The sequence below is a fragment of the Rhea pennata genome, chromosome 1 (genome assembly GCF_028389875.1).
Source record: "Rhea pennata isolate bPtePen1 chromosome 1, bPtePen1.pri, whole genome shotgun sequence".
NCBI lineage: Eukaryota > Metazoa > Chordata > Aves > Rheiformes > Rheidae > Rhea > Rhea pennata.
Genome location: NC_084663.1, coordinates 74,155,511 through 74,174,155, shown reverse-complemented (window position 1 = coordinate 74,174,155; position 18,645 = coordinate 74,155,511). Strand labels below are relative to the sequence as shown.

General features: G+C 38.9%; 1 protein-coding gene across 2 annotated transcripts in view; it reads right to left on the bottom strand.

Moving 5' to 3' along the window:
* GYS2 (glycogen synthase 2) overlaps positions 1-2,926 on the bottom strand; it is a 48,830-nt gene extending 45,904 nt beyond the window's left edge. For both annotated transcript variants that reach the window (XM_062570618.1, XM_062570623.1), the window contains exon 1: positions 2,757-2,926. In XM_062570618.1, coding sequence (XP_062426602.1) covers positions 2,757-2,877 — 121 coding nt within the window. In that variant the 5' untranslated portion in view covers positions 2,878-2,926. The remainder of the gene's footprint in view (positions 1-2,756) is intronic.
* Between the last annotated feature and the right edge of the window lie 15,719 nt (positions 2,927-18,645).

Here is an 18,645-nt window from a genome sequence, read left to right as displayed (position 1 = left end):
TAGGAAAGAGAAAAAGACACCCTCACTCTGCCAACCACTAAGACAGAAATTATACGACAATGGAAATAACAGCGCCTTGTCAGATCACTGAGCATTGAATTCATAGAGTTGACTCATCTTTCGCTAACAGCTTGCATCTTATGCCTCAGTATCAACCAGCCTCATCTCCCGCTTGGGGAAATCCCAGTAATCATACACTCCCCATGGCAGCCTGGCACACAGAGACCTTCTCACAGTGTAATCAGATATGTTTCAATTTGCAGGACTCCTTTATCATCCTCACACTCTGGAAGAGTTCTTGAACAGTACTTGAGAGGTTCAGAAAATAGCTTGGCAGAGATACTTGTAAAGGGTACCATTTACTTTTATGGGATAGATGGCTGCATGTGAGCTCTGGCAGCATGTTCCTGACAGAGAAAAAGGCTTTTAGTCTTATTGTCATAGAGAAATGAAAGAATCACTAAGAAGCACCTCACTCATAGCCAAACACATAGCAATGTACATAAAGTTTATATAAAGCCTTGAGTTTGCTCCTGTAGGCAGCAGCAGCTTTACACTTTTTGAGCAGTGTGAAGCAGCTCCCTATTGAACTACTTGGATACACCTTGCATTGTCAGAAAGGGGGGAAGATACCTTCATGTAATTTATCAAAACTAGCCTTATAGGCAATAAACCCAGTTAATGCTTATCTTTCCCTCTTTATTAGTAATACATATAGCATCACTCAAGCTAAAACTAAAACACTAAAACAAATAGCAATACTAAATCTATGTGGGTCACCCTACTAGTCAAATAAACAGTTCCTCCCTATGCTAAAGAAGGCAGGGAAAATACAGTGTAAGCTACAATTTCCTAAGCCTATATATCTTCTATGATGCCTGTCCCTGACTTTTGGAGCCACACTCTCTCCTAAGAAACATAGTGCCCTAACATTTTCCAGGAACTGTTTATAAAAAGTTAGGTCATGAGGGAACAGTATCTCACCATGTGACTTAGACATTCAATTGCATGGAAGCTTTAGAAAAAAACTTTAGAATCAAGAGTTTCAGAAAAATAAGCTTAAACTTTTCTTTTTTTTTTTTTTTTTTTTTTTTTTTTTTTTTTTTTGCACAAATGCTTACAGTCAGGGTTGGTTAATGAAAACTTTGTAGAGATACAGTCCTAATGAAGAAATTGTTTGCTACAACTAGCTCAGTCAGCTCTGATTGAATATATGGGTTCAGTAAGTGGTGTAATTAATAGCCCTTTCTGTTTAAACTAATTCAACAAACATTAATTCTCTCACAAAATGTCAGAATAATAAATTTTAGCTGTGTCAAGCTGATCTGATTTCAGTGAGATCAACAAGAGCTATATGGATGACTCACTGTATTTTGTACATACAGAGAAAGACAGATTAATCTAGTTGTGTTTTCTTAAAAGTATTGTGTGGTTTCTATAACCTTCTATAAGCAGTAAGTACAAATGACTGCCTGGAGCAGTGAGTCCAAATCTATATACCATGGAGTGCACTGGGATGCTAGTAAGAACACCTGGAATTAGCTAGATTTCTGCTGCCATCTACTTGCAAGTGGCTTGCTTCTATAGTGTGCCTAAAAAGCAAATGCTACACGCCCCAAATACCAACAGCAGTAAGATTAATTCAAAAACACTGACTGAAACTACTGAAAAATAAGCCTACAGAAATTCAAAGTGCAGAAGTTACTCCTTGCTACCTCTGTGAATTAATACTGCTCCTTGCACTAATAAGAGCAAAGTAAAATTGCACTTGCAGTGCAGATTAAATACTGGAAGGTATCACAGAATAGCAATTCCAGTTTCACCACAAAGGTAAGCCCTAACACTGTCTGTTCCTCGCACACACATCTCCCCCTTAGGGTTAAAAGCTTAGAGATTATAGATCCACTCTTCTAACTAATCTCTTTATTTATCTGCCAGGACAATGAGATTATATGAGGTCAATCATTTACTCATATTAGCTCATTTTTGTGATAAAAAGGAGCCTGTTCCCCATTAGCGAACTATGCCTAACTGAAACTGGACAATTTCATGACCAAATTAGAAATAGAAGCAAAAATATCTTTGCAAGACCAGCAGTGTACAATTTGCATGACAAGCTGCATGTAGTAGGCATACTGCAAAACTGTACACATGCACAAAGCATGAAGTCCCTGTTTAGCACCATCTGTGCTAAGACCAGACCAAAGAGTCTCAGCTGGCACAAAGGCTACAGGTCATTGACTTACGTTTTTTATTTTGTGGCTTCAATGTAGCTATGTTTCAAATTTGGCCTCTTCTCCATGCTACTACAGAAAGCAGAGGGAGACTGATAAACTTCTCTCAATCTGATGTCTGTTTTACAGCTTATTTTTATGTTATGTTCCCAAGAGGATTTGCACGGAAGGTAAAACACAAATACAAACACAGCAACATCTACGTATCATACATGTGCACACTCCACTGTAACACTTGGATGTTCACCTAAACACCCTAGCTCTGATGGTGAAACATGTAAAGACATAGAATAGACATCTGCTTTCATATATGCTCCTTCCATATAAGCACATGCAGATGCAGCCCATACACAGCATGCATAATCACAAATGGATGCCACACTCACTTCTTCCAATACAGTAACTCCGCAGCCAGCTTTCACCCAGTCTATGCTTAATATCTTTTGTGCCCAAGCCCTTCATGCCGCCCTCCACACCCTCCACCTGAAAATAGCAACATTCACTCCTGAGTGCTGTACAAACCTTTGTTGGTAACTTCCCAAGAAACTTCAAAGAGTAACAAGTCCTCCACTGGCAGGTCTTCATCCTCCCACTGAGGAAGACCATTAAGAGAGGTCATAGACAGTGATCTAGCCAGCGGCATTTTCTTCAGCCCTTTAACGTTGACCACACAGGCCACAACAGTTATCAAATGTCCGATTACTGTGGGGGCTCTCTGCAGTTCTGGTTGTAGTAGTCTGTCGGTGTGCTGGGCTCGGAGCAGAAAATTTACTCAGATAGCTGGGAGCTAATGGGTTTAAACTGTCTGACCACCAGCATTAAATTGGCTCAGTGAAATCCTCAGGGCTTGAGAAGCAGCTGCTGGTAGAGGTAAGAATTTAAGACTGTACTGAGCAAGGTCTTGAGTGTTTTGGGGCTAGGCCTGTTTTCTCCCTCAGAGGGAGGTAAAAAACAGTTTTGAGCTCCCCAGCCACAGCTTTCAGTATCTACCACCTCAGGGATAACTGAAACTCGCCAGTTGTAAACACAGCACTGCCCTGAGCAAACTCCAGTTGGGAGGACACTCCGAGTTCACCACCTGATTTTGAGCCCGGCCCCCAAATCCTCCCCTCGAGATAAACCCTTCCGGTTAACACTCATAGACCTTCTCTTTCCCCTGGCTACTTACCAGCAGGATAAGTAGACTCTTCTGCATGATATCTCGAAGATGACTTCTGAGGTTAAACACTGTTACCTATTCTTACTTAGTTCAACAATCTATGAGCTTTTCCTTTTTTCAATAGTTAATTCCTCTTGCATCTCCAGGCTGTCAACTTCGTTCTGTTCTCGAGCAACCTTCAGCCCTGAGAACTTTTACAAAGACAGACACAAAGGCTCTGCCCCTGCTTTGGCACACTCTTGGTGGTTTTCCCTGCAGTCCTACTCCCTGATTTTTCATCTTTTTTTTTTCTTTTTCTGTGTCTTTTCTGGCCTCTGGGCCCAGATTCCCTACCTAGAGAAACTAACTAGTGAGTAGTGAGGCAGGGAACAGTATGCCTGTCTTGTTCTAGGACACCGCTGGGATGCTGTGTTCATATCGGGGACGGGGGAGGGGGGGATGCAGGCTGCTAACTCCAAACCTAAGATCCTCAAGGCTCCATGGGATGGCTGCCTGCTTCGAAGGTACTTACATGCCTATGTGTCTAGTCAAGAATCCCATGTTTCTGAGACAGCTGTGTATGCTGAATCTAATTCTGAGCTTAGAAAGCAACCTGCCCAAATCCAGAATTCAGGAGTGATCAGATCTCCAGGTGAGATTAGACATGTCTCTGGGACTGTTAAAGATAAAGCTGTGCTGTCAAGCATGGACTTTATAACAGCATGGCTGGACCTTGCTTAAGGAAAAAAAAAAAAAAAAGTCCAAGGCAACTAGAATGGGTAGGGGGACCTGTGTGAAAATAATTGAAGCATATTTTCCTTCTCTTCAATTTTTAGGATCTAGGACTGAGCACTGAAGATTAGACACAACTGCATGTGGGGACAGTCTCATGTGAACTAAAAGTAAGTATTTGAGGAAACTTGTAAATGAATAGTTCTGTGAACTTGGAAGGGTTTAAGGCACATGGAAGTCACTGTTGACCTGTCATAGAATAACCATCTTGTAGTTTCTCACATTATTGTCAGCCTGCAAGACTGTTGACTTACATGATAGCGTATCAGTGCTTGTACTTCAAAAGAGCTGGCCTGCTACATGACCAAATAGCACAGAGGTGCTGGAAAACAACCCAGCAGCTTGATTCCCAGGAAACAAGTTTCAAACTCAGTGCAGTAGGACCAGAGGGCATTAGCTGTGTTTCTGTCAGAAGAGAATCACTCAGGGGGGCATAATATAATACAGCTGAGCCTATCTTTACAGATATTTATCACCAAAATGTCTTGGCCGTCTGCTTACACTTCTCCTTGGCTTCTCTACACTTACAGCAGTCAGTTCCATCCATGAGCTGATAGATTCAGTTTATTGAACTAACCCAAGACCCCAGAAAGTTTTTTTTTTCCAAGTTAGAAAATTAAGCTGGCTCAGCAGAGGGTCTGGCAAGTATCAGAGAGGACATAACAGCACAGCTGAGAAACTGGGAGAGATAGGAAAGGTAAGAAGGAGTATTTCCCACTATCTGCCTTTCTGCTCAGTGAGGCTGGTAAGACTGCTTGGCTGTATTGTGCCACTTCACCCATAGACGGAGTTGGATTTTTGGGGAAAGAAGTTGTCTTGCTAGGTTAACTGGAAGGCATTACTGCCTGCCCAGGGTAGACAGCATTTTATTGGTTGGTCATCTTTTTGTCTCAGTGGTTTGAGTTGCCCTGGTTATAGGTTTATGAAAAAAAACATGGTTGCAAAACAGCTGTGGTTGGAGCAGCTGTGACTTACTCCCTGGAGCTGACAGGACACCAGAGCATCCTATATCATGTTATTTAAAAGACAGCTCCCAACCCTAACATTTTAAATTTGAAGGTCTCATTTCAGAACCATCAAATCTGCTCAACACATCCCTCAAGGCTCTCAACACTTCTCTCAGGAAACCGTGAGGGCAAGACTGAAAGCTGCCAGCCTCACAGAGACCACCTCATTTGAGAAGTGAGGAGGAACAAACCAACCCGCGAAACTACCTCACTAACTGCTGCCTACGGACTGAGTTAGGAGCGCTGCGCGCATCCATCCCACAGAGAGGCCTCCACCGTCCCCCGGCCCGCGCGCAGAGTCCCTTTGCTGCCAGCGGACCGCCAGGGGGCGCCGGCTAACGGCCGCACTTTAACGGCCGCCCTCCAACGGCCGCCCTCTAACGGCCGCCGGCTCGCGGGCACGGCGGGGTGGGGCTAAGACAAGTGTCGCAGGCGGTAGCGTGAGCTCGGCGCCACAGTTTTCCAGGTTTTGTTTGCGGTTACGGGATATTTTCTCTGGTTTTTTTTTTTTGTTGTTTTTTTGTTTTTTTGTTTTTTTTTTTTTTTTGGACAAAAGATGTATTCTCTTAAACCTCCTTGGAGAAGGGTTTTGTTATCCAGTATCGTAGGATGATTTCACAAGCCTTGGCAACATCATCATTGTGTGAAACAGGGCAACTCATGTAACTACCTCTGTACTTCCTCTTTTGCAAATTGGAGGTAACATCCGTGGTTTTAAGTGCTTCAGATTTTCTGATGAAAAATGCTTACCTGAATAGCACTGTGACCATTGGTATTCCTTCACATGCTGAGAATATTTTACTTCATCCAGTCTGTATGACTTACGTTTTAAGAGTTTTTCTGTTCACACAGGGTCATCCGAGATTCTTGCTGGTTGTTACAGTAGAATGAGAGGAAAGGCAAACACATTTTAATAGTGATGAAAATATAAAGGGATCAAAATGTAACCACAAACTTACTTCTGTAAGCTAGTTTTCGCAATCCAGCTTTCATACATCTTTGTCAAATCACACAGAAGACAAGACTATTTACTGAAAAGGACTATGTTAAAAACTCTGGTGAATCCTATGAATTCTAGCAAATTTTACAAAGATCATGATTATTTTGTGTGAAATTACTTTAGAGAAATTGAATATTTTGCATTCAGAGCTTTTCTTTTAGTGACAGGTTTATTTTATTTTATTTCTTTTTGAATTGATTTGATAATGTATTCTTTCTTAAGCATTCTTTCCTGAAGCATGTGGGCCAATCTTTATAATATTTGTATAAGATATTTATATGAGTAACAAGAAGATGAAGAGATTGAGACAAGTAAGATCTACAAAATTGAAGCTCTGTTCATCAGATCTGCAACAGCAACAGATCTGTAACTAAAACTAAAGTCTATTCTCTAGCATGGTTATTTCTGTGCGAAAAATGCTTTAGTGAAATTTTCTAGGAAGTTCTTGCTGAAGCAGTAAGATCCACTAAATTCACTTGCTTTTCTGGGTTGGTTTCACTGATTTTCTTTTTTCTTTGAGGTAATTCTTATCATTAAATTTAATAGTAAAACTTACAATCTATTTGGACAAAGACAGTTAGAAACACCATTTGTGTCTGTCATAGAGTTCTTGAGTGAGATGATCTAAAGCAGACTCTTACCTATATCCTTAAAGAGAAGTTAGAAACTCTTGAAAATGTTGCCTGTTGAATGTCTTAATCTCTATATTAAGTTATATCTACTTTAAAATTTGTCAAATTTCAGCCCTATATCTGGTACACATAATAAAATAGTACACCCATCAAAACCTGCAAACTTCATATAAAATCTAGCTACTGAAAAAAAATGGATTTTTCAGCTTTTGACCTTTCAATGGCCACTGCCCATGGTAGAAGAAATCCCCTTGAAACTTAATATATCTTTCTATACAGATTAAGTATCCTGTGAAACAAACTGTCCACTCATGCTGCTTTTATTCAGAGTCAGTGCAACATCAGACTGTTCTCCATCTGCAGCAGCACTGTATTATTTCAGCATTCACTATGTTGTGTCTGTGTAAAGGCTGCAGGACTGGATCCCATGAATAGGTGGCTTTTCCTGCCTTTCATTTCAAATAAGTAGTAAATTACCTCTTTGAAATTTCTGGCCATATTCTCAAATAGTGTGAGTTTGCAGTTAGCTGTGGCTGTAGTCTTGCACAGAGGACAATTGTGGGTTTTGACAATGGAGATAATAAATATGCAAACAAAAGAAGAATTGGGTGGATTGAATAAAATAACATATATTCCCTAAGAAAAATCTTTGAACTCAGCTCTCGTTCCTTGATGCTGAAGTCAGCCAACCTCAAGTACAAGAAGGCTGCTTCTTAGCACTTACAGAACCACTTTTTCTTCATATTTTCTTCCCTTTTTTTCACTCTTTGTTATTGCTGACAGAAAAGCATATGAAGTGCCTAGGAAAGGTTAGATACAACAGTCAGTGCAAAAACTTTCTTCCCTGCAAATGGTTCTAGTTGCTAGAGGGCAAAGGGCCCTGTGCATTCTATTTGTAGACTGCCAGGATTAAGTATGGCATCTATACGATGCATCTGGAGTTATCTGTTTACCGCCATTAATGCCTGTAGCTTTATACCTGCAGCAAAATGAGCTCTCCAGGAGAAGAGCTATATTCTGACAGTAAGAATTGCCAAACTTTCAGCACATACAGGAGTCACAATTACCAATAGCAGGAACAGAACTGCTGGGAACAGAAAGGAAATCACTAAATATCTTCCATGAGAAATACAATGAGGTACAGGTGGTAAAAGCAACACTAGAACAATGCGTTATTTTTGTCACAGAAACAGAGTATGAGGGCTATCATACAGTTTGTTCCTTTATAGCAAAACAGAGAGGACAATTGATGAAGTGAGAGAATGAAACCTACCCAAAATAACAAGGGAAGAATTGTAGTTTATAAAATATAACTTAGATAAAAAACATTTTCAGAAACCTGGAACCAGTGAAAACTGTTCTGGGGCCGTATCTATTTAGATTCCCTTTATTACTCTTACCACCAAAATATACAAATGCCTTCTGGTAATTCATTGTGCAAGATGACTCAATTCTGCCAGACATCATTTGTTATTCAACTGAAGCATCTTGCAGCCCACAAAAGTGAAATAATATCAATTGCAAGGATACCGAATAATAAGTAGGCTGAGTCTGAAAGATCTTAGAAGAGAGATCGTACAATATGTGAATTGTTTTATCCAAATTTCCAAGGCGTCTCTGGAGATACCAAGACAGGGAAAATGTTGTACACTCTACCTAAAACTCCTTTTGAGACTATTACCACCCAGGATGCTGTCTTCTCTGCATGCTCTGATCTAACCCCTTCTATTTGAGTAGATCAAAGCTTTTTACAAAAACTAATTAACTCAGCACATGATCTCAGGAAGTGAATCAGATTTCTCAGTCCCTCCAGAAAAACCACTTGGGTTTTTGTTGGAAAATCAATTTCGGCCTTCCTGGTTGAAGATAAGAAAAAGTGTGTTAAGGGAAGAAATATCCTCTATGCGTGTAAGCTTATAATGAGAAAAAGTATCTGGGAGTGGCTTGTTTTAAAAATTTTCAAGGTTTTTGTAGGTTAACTGTACCTGTAGGTTAACTATAACTGTTAAGTGTAACAAAGTATAGGTGTTAAAGATCCCGATAAATATTTAGTCAGCTTTTGTTAGCAGTGAGTTATGGTGGTTTATAGCAATTACTGATGTACACACAGTGTACTTTGGAAATAGAGCAGTAGGTGGCACTATGGATATTAATACATGAGTTCTTCAGCTCTGTATTGTTTTCTACGAAAAGGATCTTTTCTTATTATTAAATCCTGGTTCATGAGAAGCCTTCATTTTGTGAAGCCCATTAAAAGACAATCACAACAGAGTGAGCAAAATAGAGGATCTCCATCTCGGAGAATAGCCCCTGTTTCTGACTGAGAGACACAGGGGAGGGAAGAGAGGAAAGGACAGCAAAGAGAGCACCCTTAATAAGGTGCTCTCTTAGTGCTTACCGTATGTGTGGGCTGCCAGTGCTAGAGCAGCTTTTATGAAGCAGCTGAAGGAACTGAGAGGCAATGACTGAATTTTGTTTTCTACACCTCTAAGTAAGAGCCTGTTTTCTGAAGGGACTTATGCTGACATTGCAGCTGCCTGTTCAGCTGGGAGTCTGTTACTGGCTTAGTTTCTAAGCCTAAAAAACAGTATGGAAATGTTGTATTTCTACTTTTTGTTCCCTTATTTCTTTTCCCTTTTTGAACTTCATTTGATTTTTTTTCTCTCTCTAGTCATCTATTTTTTAAAGATGTTCCTTTCATTTCCATGTGATGTAGGTATCTTTGACCCAATTGAAGATCTCTCTGTTTTATTATTACCTCTGTATTTTGGGTGTACTCATGAAACTCTGCAGATATATTTAGCAAAAAAGTGTCAGAATTTTATTTGTTAAAAATAATCCAGAGTTTAAACAGTCTGCCATTTATTGTTGTATTACACAACCACAGTGAGATGTCAGTTGCATTTGTTTCTAATCATTCTAAAGAGTAAAAGGTAAAGTCATAATATATTTTTCTTTAAAATGCATCTTGTGCCCACAAACATCATTAAAAACCCTGAACTTGCGGCAGACATTAGAATAATAAAGTAAAGCTGCCTAAGTAGTGTGTCTGAATTGTTCACCACCATTCTCCTCCTTTTTTAAAGAGGCTTTGTAGTCAGGAATCTAAGCTTGACTGGCCTCCTGTTGCTGTTGTGTGCTTCTGAAATACAAAGGAACAACTACATTGTGATAGATGGACTTTCCTTGGTAAGGCTTAGGAAATGCAGAAAGAGTGTACAGGTATGTATAAAAATACTGGAGATGTTGAGGGTCTTTAGTTACCTTTAAATCATTTCATATTCACTATATAATCCAAATCTGGTCAAATTTATTAGAAGAGAGTCTCAGAAAAATTTCAGGGAGCTTTTTATCTGGGTCCTAGTAGTTGACAAAATCAAGACCTGTTCTGAGGAGATGGAGGATACATATCTGTTAGCTAAACTACTCTTTCTCTAGTTGTAGCACAACTAGGCTTTTGCTCCTTTCAAAACTTACAGTAAACCATTTACCCGAATGGAGGGAACTCTAGGAGAATCTGTTGGTTGGGATGTAGACTCCATTGATCAGTTGATTTTTTAAGATACGTTTTTATGTATCATGACTATTTATATATCTGATCTCTTTTTCCTGATACTGTGGCTAGAGAAGCCCTCTAACCTTGATAGGAAAGATTGTAGCCTCAAACTCAGTTCTACCACAGTCACTTGTGTGGTACTACAGCAGACTACATTCTGCTGTAACTAGTTATTGAAAAATTCCTAGCTGAGGATATTCCCAAATGACTAGAGATTTCATCAATTCTGAATCTCAAACAGATTTGGGATACTTGTATACTTATAGCTATTTTGGCTTCTGGAACAGGCCCTGGAAGCCACACAGGTACAGATATCAATTTATGCCAGCATAAAATACTATTTTATATATATCAATATGAAATACTAATCAAAAATATCAAGGTCTTCATGACGTTTAGGCTGCCATCAAGGAATAATTTAATTTTCAAGAGAAAACTTCTGTTGAAAATAACAATTACTAATGAGAGCAAAATAGCAATTGCGTGGCATGACAAATAGCTGGAAAATTTTATTTTACTTCAACAGCAGAATACCTACAAAAGTAAATGGAATTTATGTTTCAGAACAGCATATCAACTACTGAGAATGTTGCTGACCACTTTTTTTCAACGGCTGCTGTCTTTGATCTGATTATCATGGTACTTAGCTATGGTGGAATCAGATCCCATCAGCTAGACTGTTCCTTTATACTGCCATTTACCTGTACTGGGTGGGTTCTCCTGAGCTGTTAGCTTTACTGAGCAAACTTGATGAGAAGTGAGGCTGCCGAAGTGGTCAGCTGAGGGTTCCCTGGCATTATTAATAGCGTACCACAATGCTAATGGAGAACGAAGCTGTTTTCAGAGAGAATAGCTGGTTTTCTAACAGATTGGTCATTTGGGGTCATTGTAGTGCTTGAAGAAGCTCGGGGAGAAAAGCTCTAGGAACAGCCCTAATTGCCTGCCTGGACTCAGCGAGTTCAGAACGTTCCAGCTGTGAGGTGGTAGCTTTCATCTCTGCTTTGTGCAAGTCCTAAAAGTGCTTCAAATCTCACACGAGTGGAGAATTATTTCTGACAGTCAGAAGGTGACTGCCCCATGGAGTACAGTAACTGTGAAATGGTCAGTAGGGAGAAGAGGCTCTGAAACATCTTAAGTATTGCTGAATATTGTGACAGATGTTTGAGTTTTCTCAGTAGCAATTTGCACATGTTTTGTTTCAAATACTCATGGACTCCATGACACACCAATCAAGGGACATTCATACCAGGTGATCTGAGGGACTGCCATTCCCAGCTCTGCAGGTCATCTTAGGCTCTGCTGCTTCATCTAGGAGAATGAGAGTTAGCTCTCCTGGAGACATCAATTCGCCAGAGGCAGGTTTAATTTTAATTCTTCTTGGACTTTGCTTTGGGAAAGGATGCAAGAGCAGCTTGGCCGGTGAGCAGGATCATGGTATTTTGATAAGCATCAATAAGTTCCCGCCCCGCTTACAGTTTAAAATAAACACAGTCATGACCAAGTATCCCTCTTACGGGCAGGACTGCTAAATGTGTGAAAGGTGTGCTATGAATGATGTCCACTCTTTTCCCATACAACTAGAGAGTTGGGATTGTCTTCATTTTTAGGCTACCTCATCTCAGTCACCTGAAGTGACCTAATTCAGTAAGGATGAACACGCAGTCCACGTTCTGCGAGAGAGCAGTCTCCCTGTTTGTATCTGCAGGCAGGCACTAGATATTTGAGACTGAAAGACATCACCAGTTATTTTGGGAAATGAATGTGTAACGCCACACAGATACATATAAACACAGTTTCTGAGAAACAGCACAATTTTCCATGTGAAATCTGGTATGGCTGTAACTTAGTAATAAAATGCAGGTTTGACTAATGTATAATTTTGCTTGTATTCTGTCATGTAGAGTACTGTGGTCACACCTGTAACACAGACACATGTAGAAAGATGTACACGTGTGCACGCACACACACACATGAACACACACTGTCTTTTATAGATGTACACACACAGGGATAGCTTTAGTATACATTTTCTGTGGTCAGCACAGTATCATATGTAGCGGTCAAGGGAATTTGTGAATATGTTGGTTTCACTTGTGGTGTTCTTAACTGCAAGTAGCAGTCACAGAAAAACTGAACTCTCATTTGGCTAATATTCTGTGAGTTTGCATTTTTTCTGATTATTCCTTTTCTCATAATCAGTGTTCTTTCTTCATTTCCATTAGACCAAGAGGGGCTATTTGACTCTTTTTTGCATTTGTCCAGTGGTTGAAAGCAAGGTATGACTTTTAGTACATCTCTTTTTTTATCTTGAGTAATACTGGGTGTTATCAAGGCTGACAATTCACCTTCATAAAGCTTATCTGCATCTCCCCAGGTAGTGCTGTATCATACTACTTTTTGATCCACAAAGATTTACCCAGGTGTGTGTGCTTTGAAAGACTGCTCAGAAAACACTGAAGTGTAGTGATGAAATGGATATTTCCATTTATTCAGCTATGGTATATAATAAGGACTTAATGGGAATAGAGACTGTCCCATTATCAGTATCAGTATTAATACATGTTGAAATTTAAACTAATTTCACAAACTGCCTAGGTGTAAGTCCCACTCAGTGGAATACAGGCACTTGCTCTAACATGAATATTTTGTTAACTTTTCTTTTTGAAAACTGCTATGCTGACTTTGCATATTCTAGACCCATGTCCCAAGAGATGTTTTGTTTATTATTATTCTGGCTTTTGTCTTTCCAAAAATTAATAAGGCATCCATCAAGAATCAATCCAATACAGAAGCTGCTTGAAAAGCATTTATTTTCTTCTACGTGAGAACAAATTGCCATGGGAAAAATAAACTCAATAAAATGAAGAGAAAGTCAAAAAATACTCTTCCAGATTGATCTTCAATCTGAGAGAGAATACTCTATTGTCATATGTGATAGGAAAATGAGTTTGACATGACTCTCAGGCATACTGCTCATGTCTGATTCTTGGTGTTACCAGCAGAGACTGCTGAGTGAACAGAGACTTTGGAAATGATAGCTTTTCTTTTTTGTTATCTGAAATACAGAATTAGCAGCATAGAGAGAAACTGCACTCAAACAAAATGTCTGTTTTTTCTTCCTCTTGCATTTTCATTTAGCACATCCTACAAAGCAAGAATTATGAATGTTACCTTCCACAGATCACTGGTGACACAAATTAACCTTCATTCTCTTTCTACAAATTTTGTGTGTTTTTTACCTCAAATGTTGAATGAGTAGGCAAATCTAAAAATGTTGAGAGCACTCTTAAGGAGAGCATAAAGAAGAAAATTACTCAAGAATTTTATCTTGCATATCCTCTGCCTGGGACAGACTGTGCATTGCTGCTTATGCCTGCAGGTAAATTATTCATTTCAGACAGTGAGCAAATCCTGCCCTACTGGGTTTGACCTCTCCAATGGACCAGTCTAAGTTAATCATTTGCACAACTCTTGCTTTTTCCTTGTACAGAGTAACAACTCACATAGCAATGGCATCTCAGGGAATGGTTTGTGCACATGCAGTAAGTGACAGTGATTGCTGTGGATTTTAGGAAGACCCCGCACTGCAGTCTATGAAAAACTTCAAAAATTTTGACTTAAATAAGACTGGACTCACAGAGATGAGTTAGAGGAGAACTGTATATAGATGAAAGAAATGCCAGTAGTTGGACATTAATCGAGAGGCCTTTTTCCTGTTATGCTGTGGTATTGTGTCATTCTAGACCACAATATAAGGATCAGACTCTTAACTGTTTCTGTGCTTCTGATCACACTGACATCAGTGAGAGTTCAGCATACATGTACACTAAGAATCTATGGCTTAACTGTTCTGATTTACTTCTATAAATTTGGGATAGAAGCACAACTTTACGGCACAAGGCTGATACGAAGTTCATAACACAATGGCAACAGGAACTCTAATGAGCAACTTAAGACACGAGTCACCTACTTATCACAGTTCTAAGCCTGCTAGTGCTTAAGGCATAGAAGTACTCCTGGTCTAGCAAAATGCATATATAAATCATTTCCATTGCTCTACATCTACACATTCTGTTTAATATCGCTTCAGTGTTTCATACTGCTTCCAATTCCTTGCCCTAGTCTTATGGTCTCACTAGTGAAAGAGGAGTAGATTTAACACTACCTGTGGATTCCAAACAAGCCTGTATCTTGCCTAGGTGATGGATGATTACCACTAATAGTGCTTATGTTTTACCAAGTTTACAGACAGTTTCTTGTTATTCAGACGAGTAATAAAAAAGGGATGCTATTCAAATTTCTCTAAGTTCTGGATGTGCAGATGGAAAACTCAAGTTCTTTCTCTTTAGCATACATTTCCTTTGGAAAGCTATGAGACAAATACAGTGGTACAAAGAATGTACGTGAGGCTGAGCATAACTTAGAGGACTGAACTTTGGTCCTTTGGCACAACCATGCTAGTAGTATCTCTCCTCTGTCCATTATCTGTAAGTCTCTGCTTCTCTCTTATTTGACGTTTACAGGGCAGTCAGGGTGACTTTCTATTGTGTATTTTGTTTTTGTTCTGTACTTATGTACCTGAAAATGCAAGGGAAGGGGGAGGAAGGCTGGGTCCTTACAACAATCAAAATAGCATTACTGGTCTTACTTCATGTGAGTCTAGCAAGCTGTCCTGAGTGCTCGTGGAAGTGTACTGCTATGCTTCTGCTGACTGGGTGTACAAGCAAATACCTACTGTATCAAGTCCAACAGCACTTCAGTATCTTCTAAGAGACCAAGGAGAAAAAAGAAAAAAAAGGTACCCATTGGCACATAAGAACCTGGTTAAAAACTCTTATTGCCCGTCACTCGATAAAATGAGAGCAAAGTCCACACATCAATGGGCTGTATAAACAAAACAAAAGATAAACATGATTCTATTATGTTCAGAGAAACGTGCAAATATCTATTAGAGATTAAGTACTAATGTAATACAGTTACTAGGGAATTTGTATGGTTGATATATCTGTAGTATAGATAGACTCCAAGTAATAGAAAGTGATAGGCAGGTGTTTATAAGGGTATATAGAGAAGTTATTCTATAGTCATGAAAATTCAGTGAAGTTAAGAAACATGATTATGTAATAGATCTTCTAATAAAAACTAATTACAGTATAATTAACAGACTTGCATAGGACCTGCAAACATCAATGAATGCCAAAAATAATTTGAAGAAGCCACTGACAAAGTCAAAAAGTCACCGAATTTGAGATACTCATTCTTATTTAACAAGTTTGAACCAATCCTCCATAACACCCATAAGACCACTTCATTGTTGTTAAATTTCTTAAGATTTCCTTAATGGCATCATCCCCCAAGAAGCAGGAGTTGGTGCAGTGAGGTTGCTTTTGTGCCAAGAACACTGCTCATCACACTGATCAATGTGGTTTGCTCACTGCTTGTAATTCCTTGTTTTGCCTGGACAACCTAGTCTGTTGTCTCAGGCTGCAGTTTTGGGGGGTGAGGACTGTTGTTGGCTTTCTGGTTGCTTAATACTTAGGTGGAAAAGATCTTGTGCCGTCTAGAATGAGATGATCACAAATAAAAAAAATCTCCATGGACTTGGACTGGATTGAAAGAGTAGTAGGTCAAACTTAGGATGACATTAAATTCCCAGCTCAGATAAGGACCTCATCTTTTCCTTTTGAGATGCCGCGGTGTGCTTTGAGTCTCAATTTGGCAACTGTATAACAAGCAAAGTATGACTCTATTCATTAATGAGAGTGAATAACACACAGTGATGTGATAAGGGACAAAAAACAATTTCATTGCAAATGAGTGAATTTTAAATACAAGATTCTCTGTCAGAAACAGTGTCCTTCCCTACCCTCTAAAATGGCTCATGCCTCTTTGCACATAGCAGTCTTAAGAATCCCATGAACTAATGAAGTGCCATAATACGGTTTTGAATTATTTCATTAACTGAGAATAGTATAAATGAGAACAAAGTTAGTAAGGAACTGTGCAGTTATCCAGCTAGTCACAATCAACTGAAAATTGCTAACAGATGTGTCCTACTATCTTTTACCTCATGACAGCTAATCATGAATAACAGCTTTTAATAGAAAGTTAGAAGACACTAAAAAAGTGAAATAAAGTCACGGGTTGAAATGAAAGATGCTCTACATTATTTTGCTTTTCATTACTTGGTAAGGCTACACACAGGAGAATTTGTCCTCTCTAAAGTGGCTGTGCTGCAGAGTGATGATAGGATGAGACAAAGAGAAGTTGAGCTAATCTGTCCAGGTGTGGAAAGCCTTCCACTAAGTTCTCCACATAAAGTTATGAAAGCAGCTGCTATAATTTTTCCCTCCACTCAGTAAAAAGTCTGACATTAAGCCTGTGATGAGAATTTTGACACTGAAAATACTTTACCATATACAACTTTATTCTCAAAAAAATATTTTCTAAAGTCTTCCTGTTGCTGTTGCCAGTATCCCATGTATGATATTTTACTAGCTATGTAATACTCACCAAATCACAGGCTAGCAGCTATCTTGCACTCTGACAACCCTTGCATCTCCTCTTTTCTTTAAGAAGTTGCTACAGAAGTGAAGCTCTTCATCTGTGAAAGTGTTTTAATCTGCTTCTCAAAGCATTATGATACTCTGGTGTCAATCCCACATAAGCAGGATTGTCTTCACAGTAAGAAGAAACAGAATGATGCAAATGAAGCAGTTAATACTTCAGTGTCACAGTATGTATTATGAGGCTATATTTTTGGAATACTTGTTTGCTTAGACACATTTTGGTAGTACCATCTTGAATACTAGAATGTCCTATGGATTTATGGAAGGACAGAGCTGGAGAAGATTGTTTTTCTCTGAGTCTTCAGAGAATCAAAAATTATGTTCTCTGAGTTCTGCTTAAAAATTAAGGGGGTGAGGAGGATAAGATGCTCTTCCTACTCATTACTTATCCATTTAAAAAGTTCACAATACTGAAGGACAGGCAAATGTTACATAAGGAATATGGATATTGATTTGAGCATTCACAACTGCCCGAGCTTTTCAGGCAATTGGTTTAGTAATGAGAATAAATTTCATTCTCATCCACATATCTGTTTCTTTCTTAAAACTAGTCATATCTGTTGCTATCAGTTTAGGCAGAGGTAACAACTTCACACATGACAACTAACCTCCATGCCCTCCAATAGTCTCTCTTTTCTCCCCAAAGCATGGTGGTCTTTCAGAGCAGGAATGTTTCAGGATATTTTGTCAATCTTACCCGGAGCAGGAGCAAGTATGATAAATGAAATGCTGCTATTCTCAGGAACTTGCTCATGCTACCCCTTAGTCCTAGAATCGCTGAATCTTACCCTCAGTGCATGTACTATGAAACAGACTTGCAGGCTCCTGGATTACATGGGATATATGCATGTGACACATTTTGTCCTGCAGACATTTACACTGAGCGTTCCTAGGCTTGTCAGACTCTGTAAATCAAATCTATAAGGCAGGTAGTGGTTATTTTATGGCTAATATCCAGTCAAGAAATTCAAGTAAAGCAATTGGGATTTTTTTTAAGTTATTCCTTCTGTACAAATATTTGTACAACTTATGCCAAAAAAGCATTTGTGAAATAGTCATGCTTTTACTCTTTTAATCAGCCAAAAACTAAGTATTAAAGGCCCAATTTGACTTAATCTATGAACAAGAGACTCATCAAATTCCTGATGATTCCTTCAACTTTGTAAACTAATTTTGATAATAGAAAAACTGTTTTGTGTTCTAAACACTATTAAAACCAGAGACCAAGAGCAAGTATGAAAGAACTAAGTCCAGAAAAAAAAAAAAAAAAAAAAAAGAAGTAAACAATATGTAAGCTTTTCACAGCAGGTTTCTGAAACTACACAACCCTTGTTTCTGGGCAGGTGGTTTACAGAAGCTTAAAGTTAGTACAAAATAGGCATGGCAAATTTTTGGCAGCTGGCCCAGAGATAAACCCCCATTCAATTTTCTCTAGCCTTCACTAGAAGTGAAAAGTACTACATCATAAAGAAGAGTCTGAGAATGAACTGTATTAGTCAATACTTGGATTTAAGATAAAACTAAAACAGAAAAAATGAGGCAATATTAGTGAAATCCCAATATAGATGATTACTACATTAATTGTTCCTAAGCTTTTAAAAAGTGTATGTGTGTCTGCATTTCCATGTTGTCTACATGACAAACATTAATGGAGAATTCTGTATCTAGAGTAAGTTACATAACTAAAATGCAGGAAATAGTCATTAGGACAACAAAA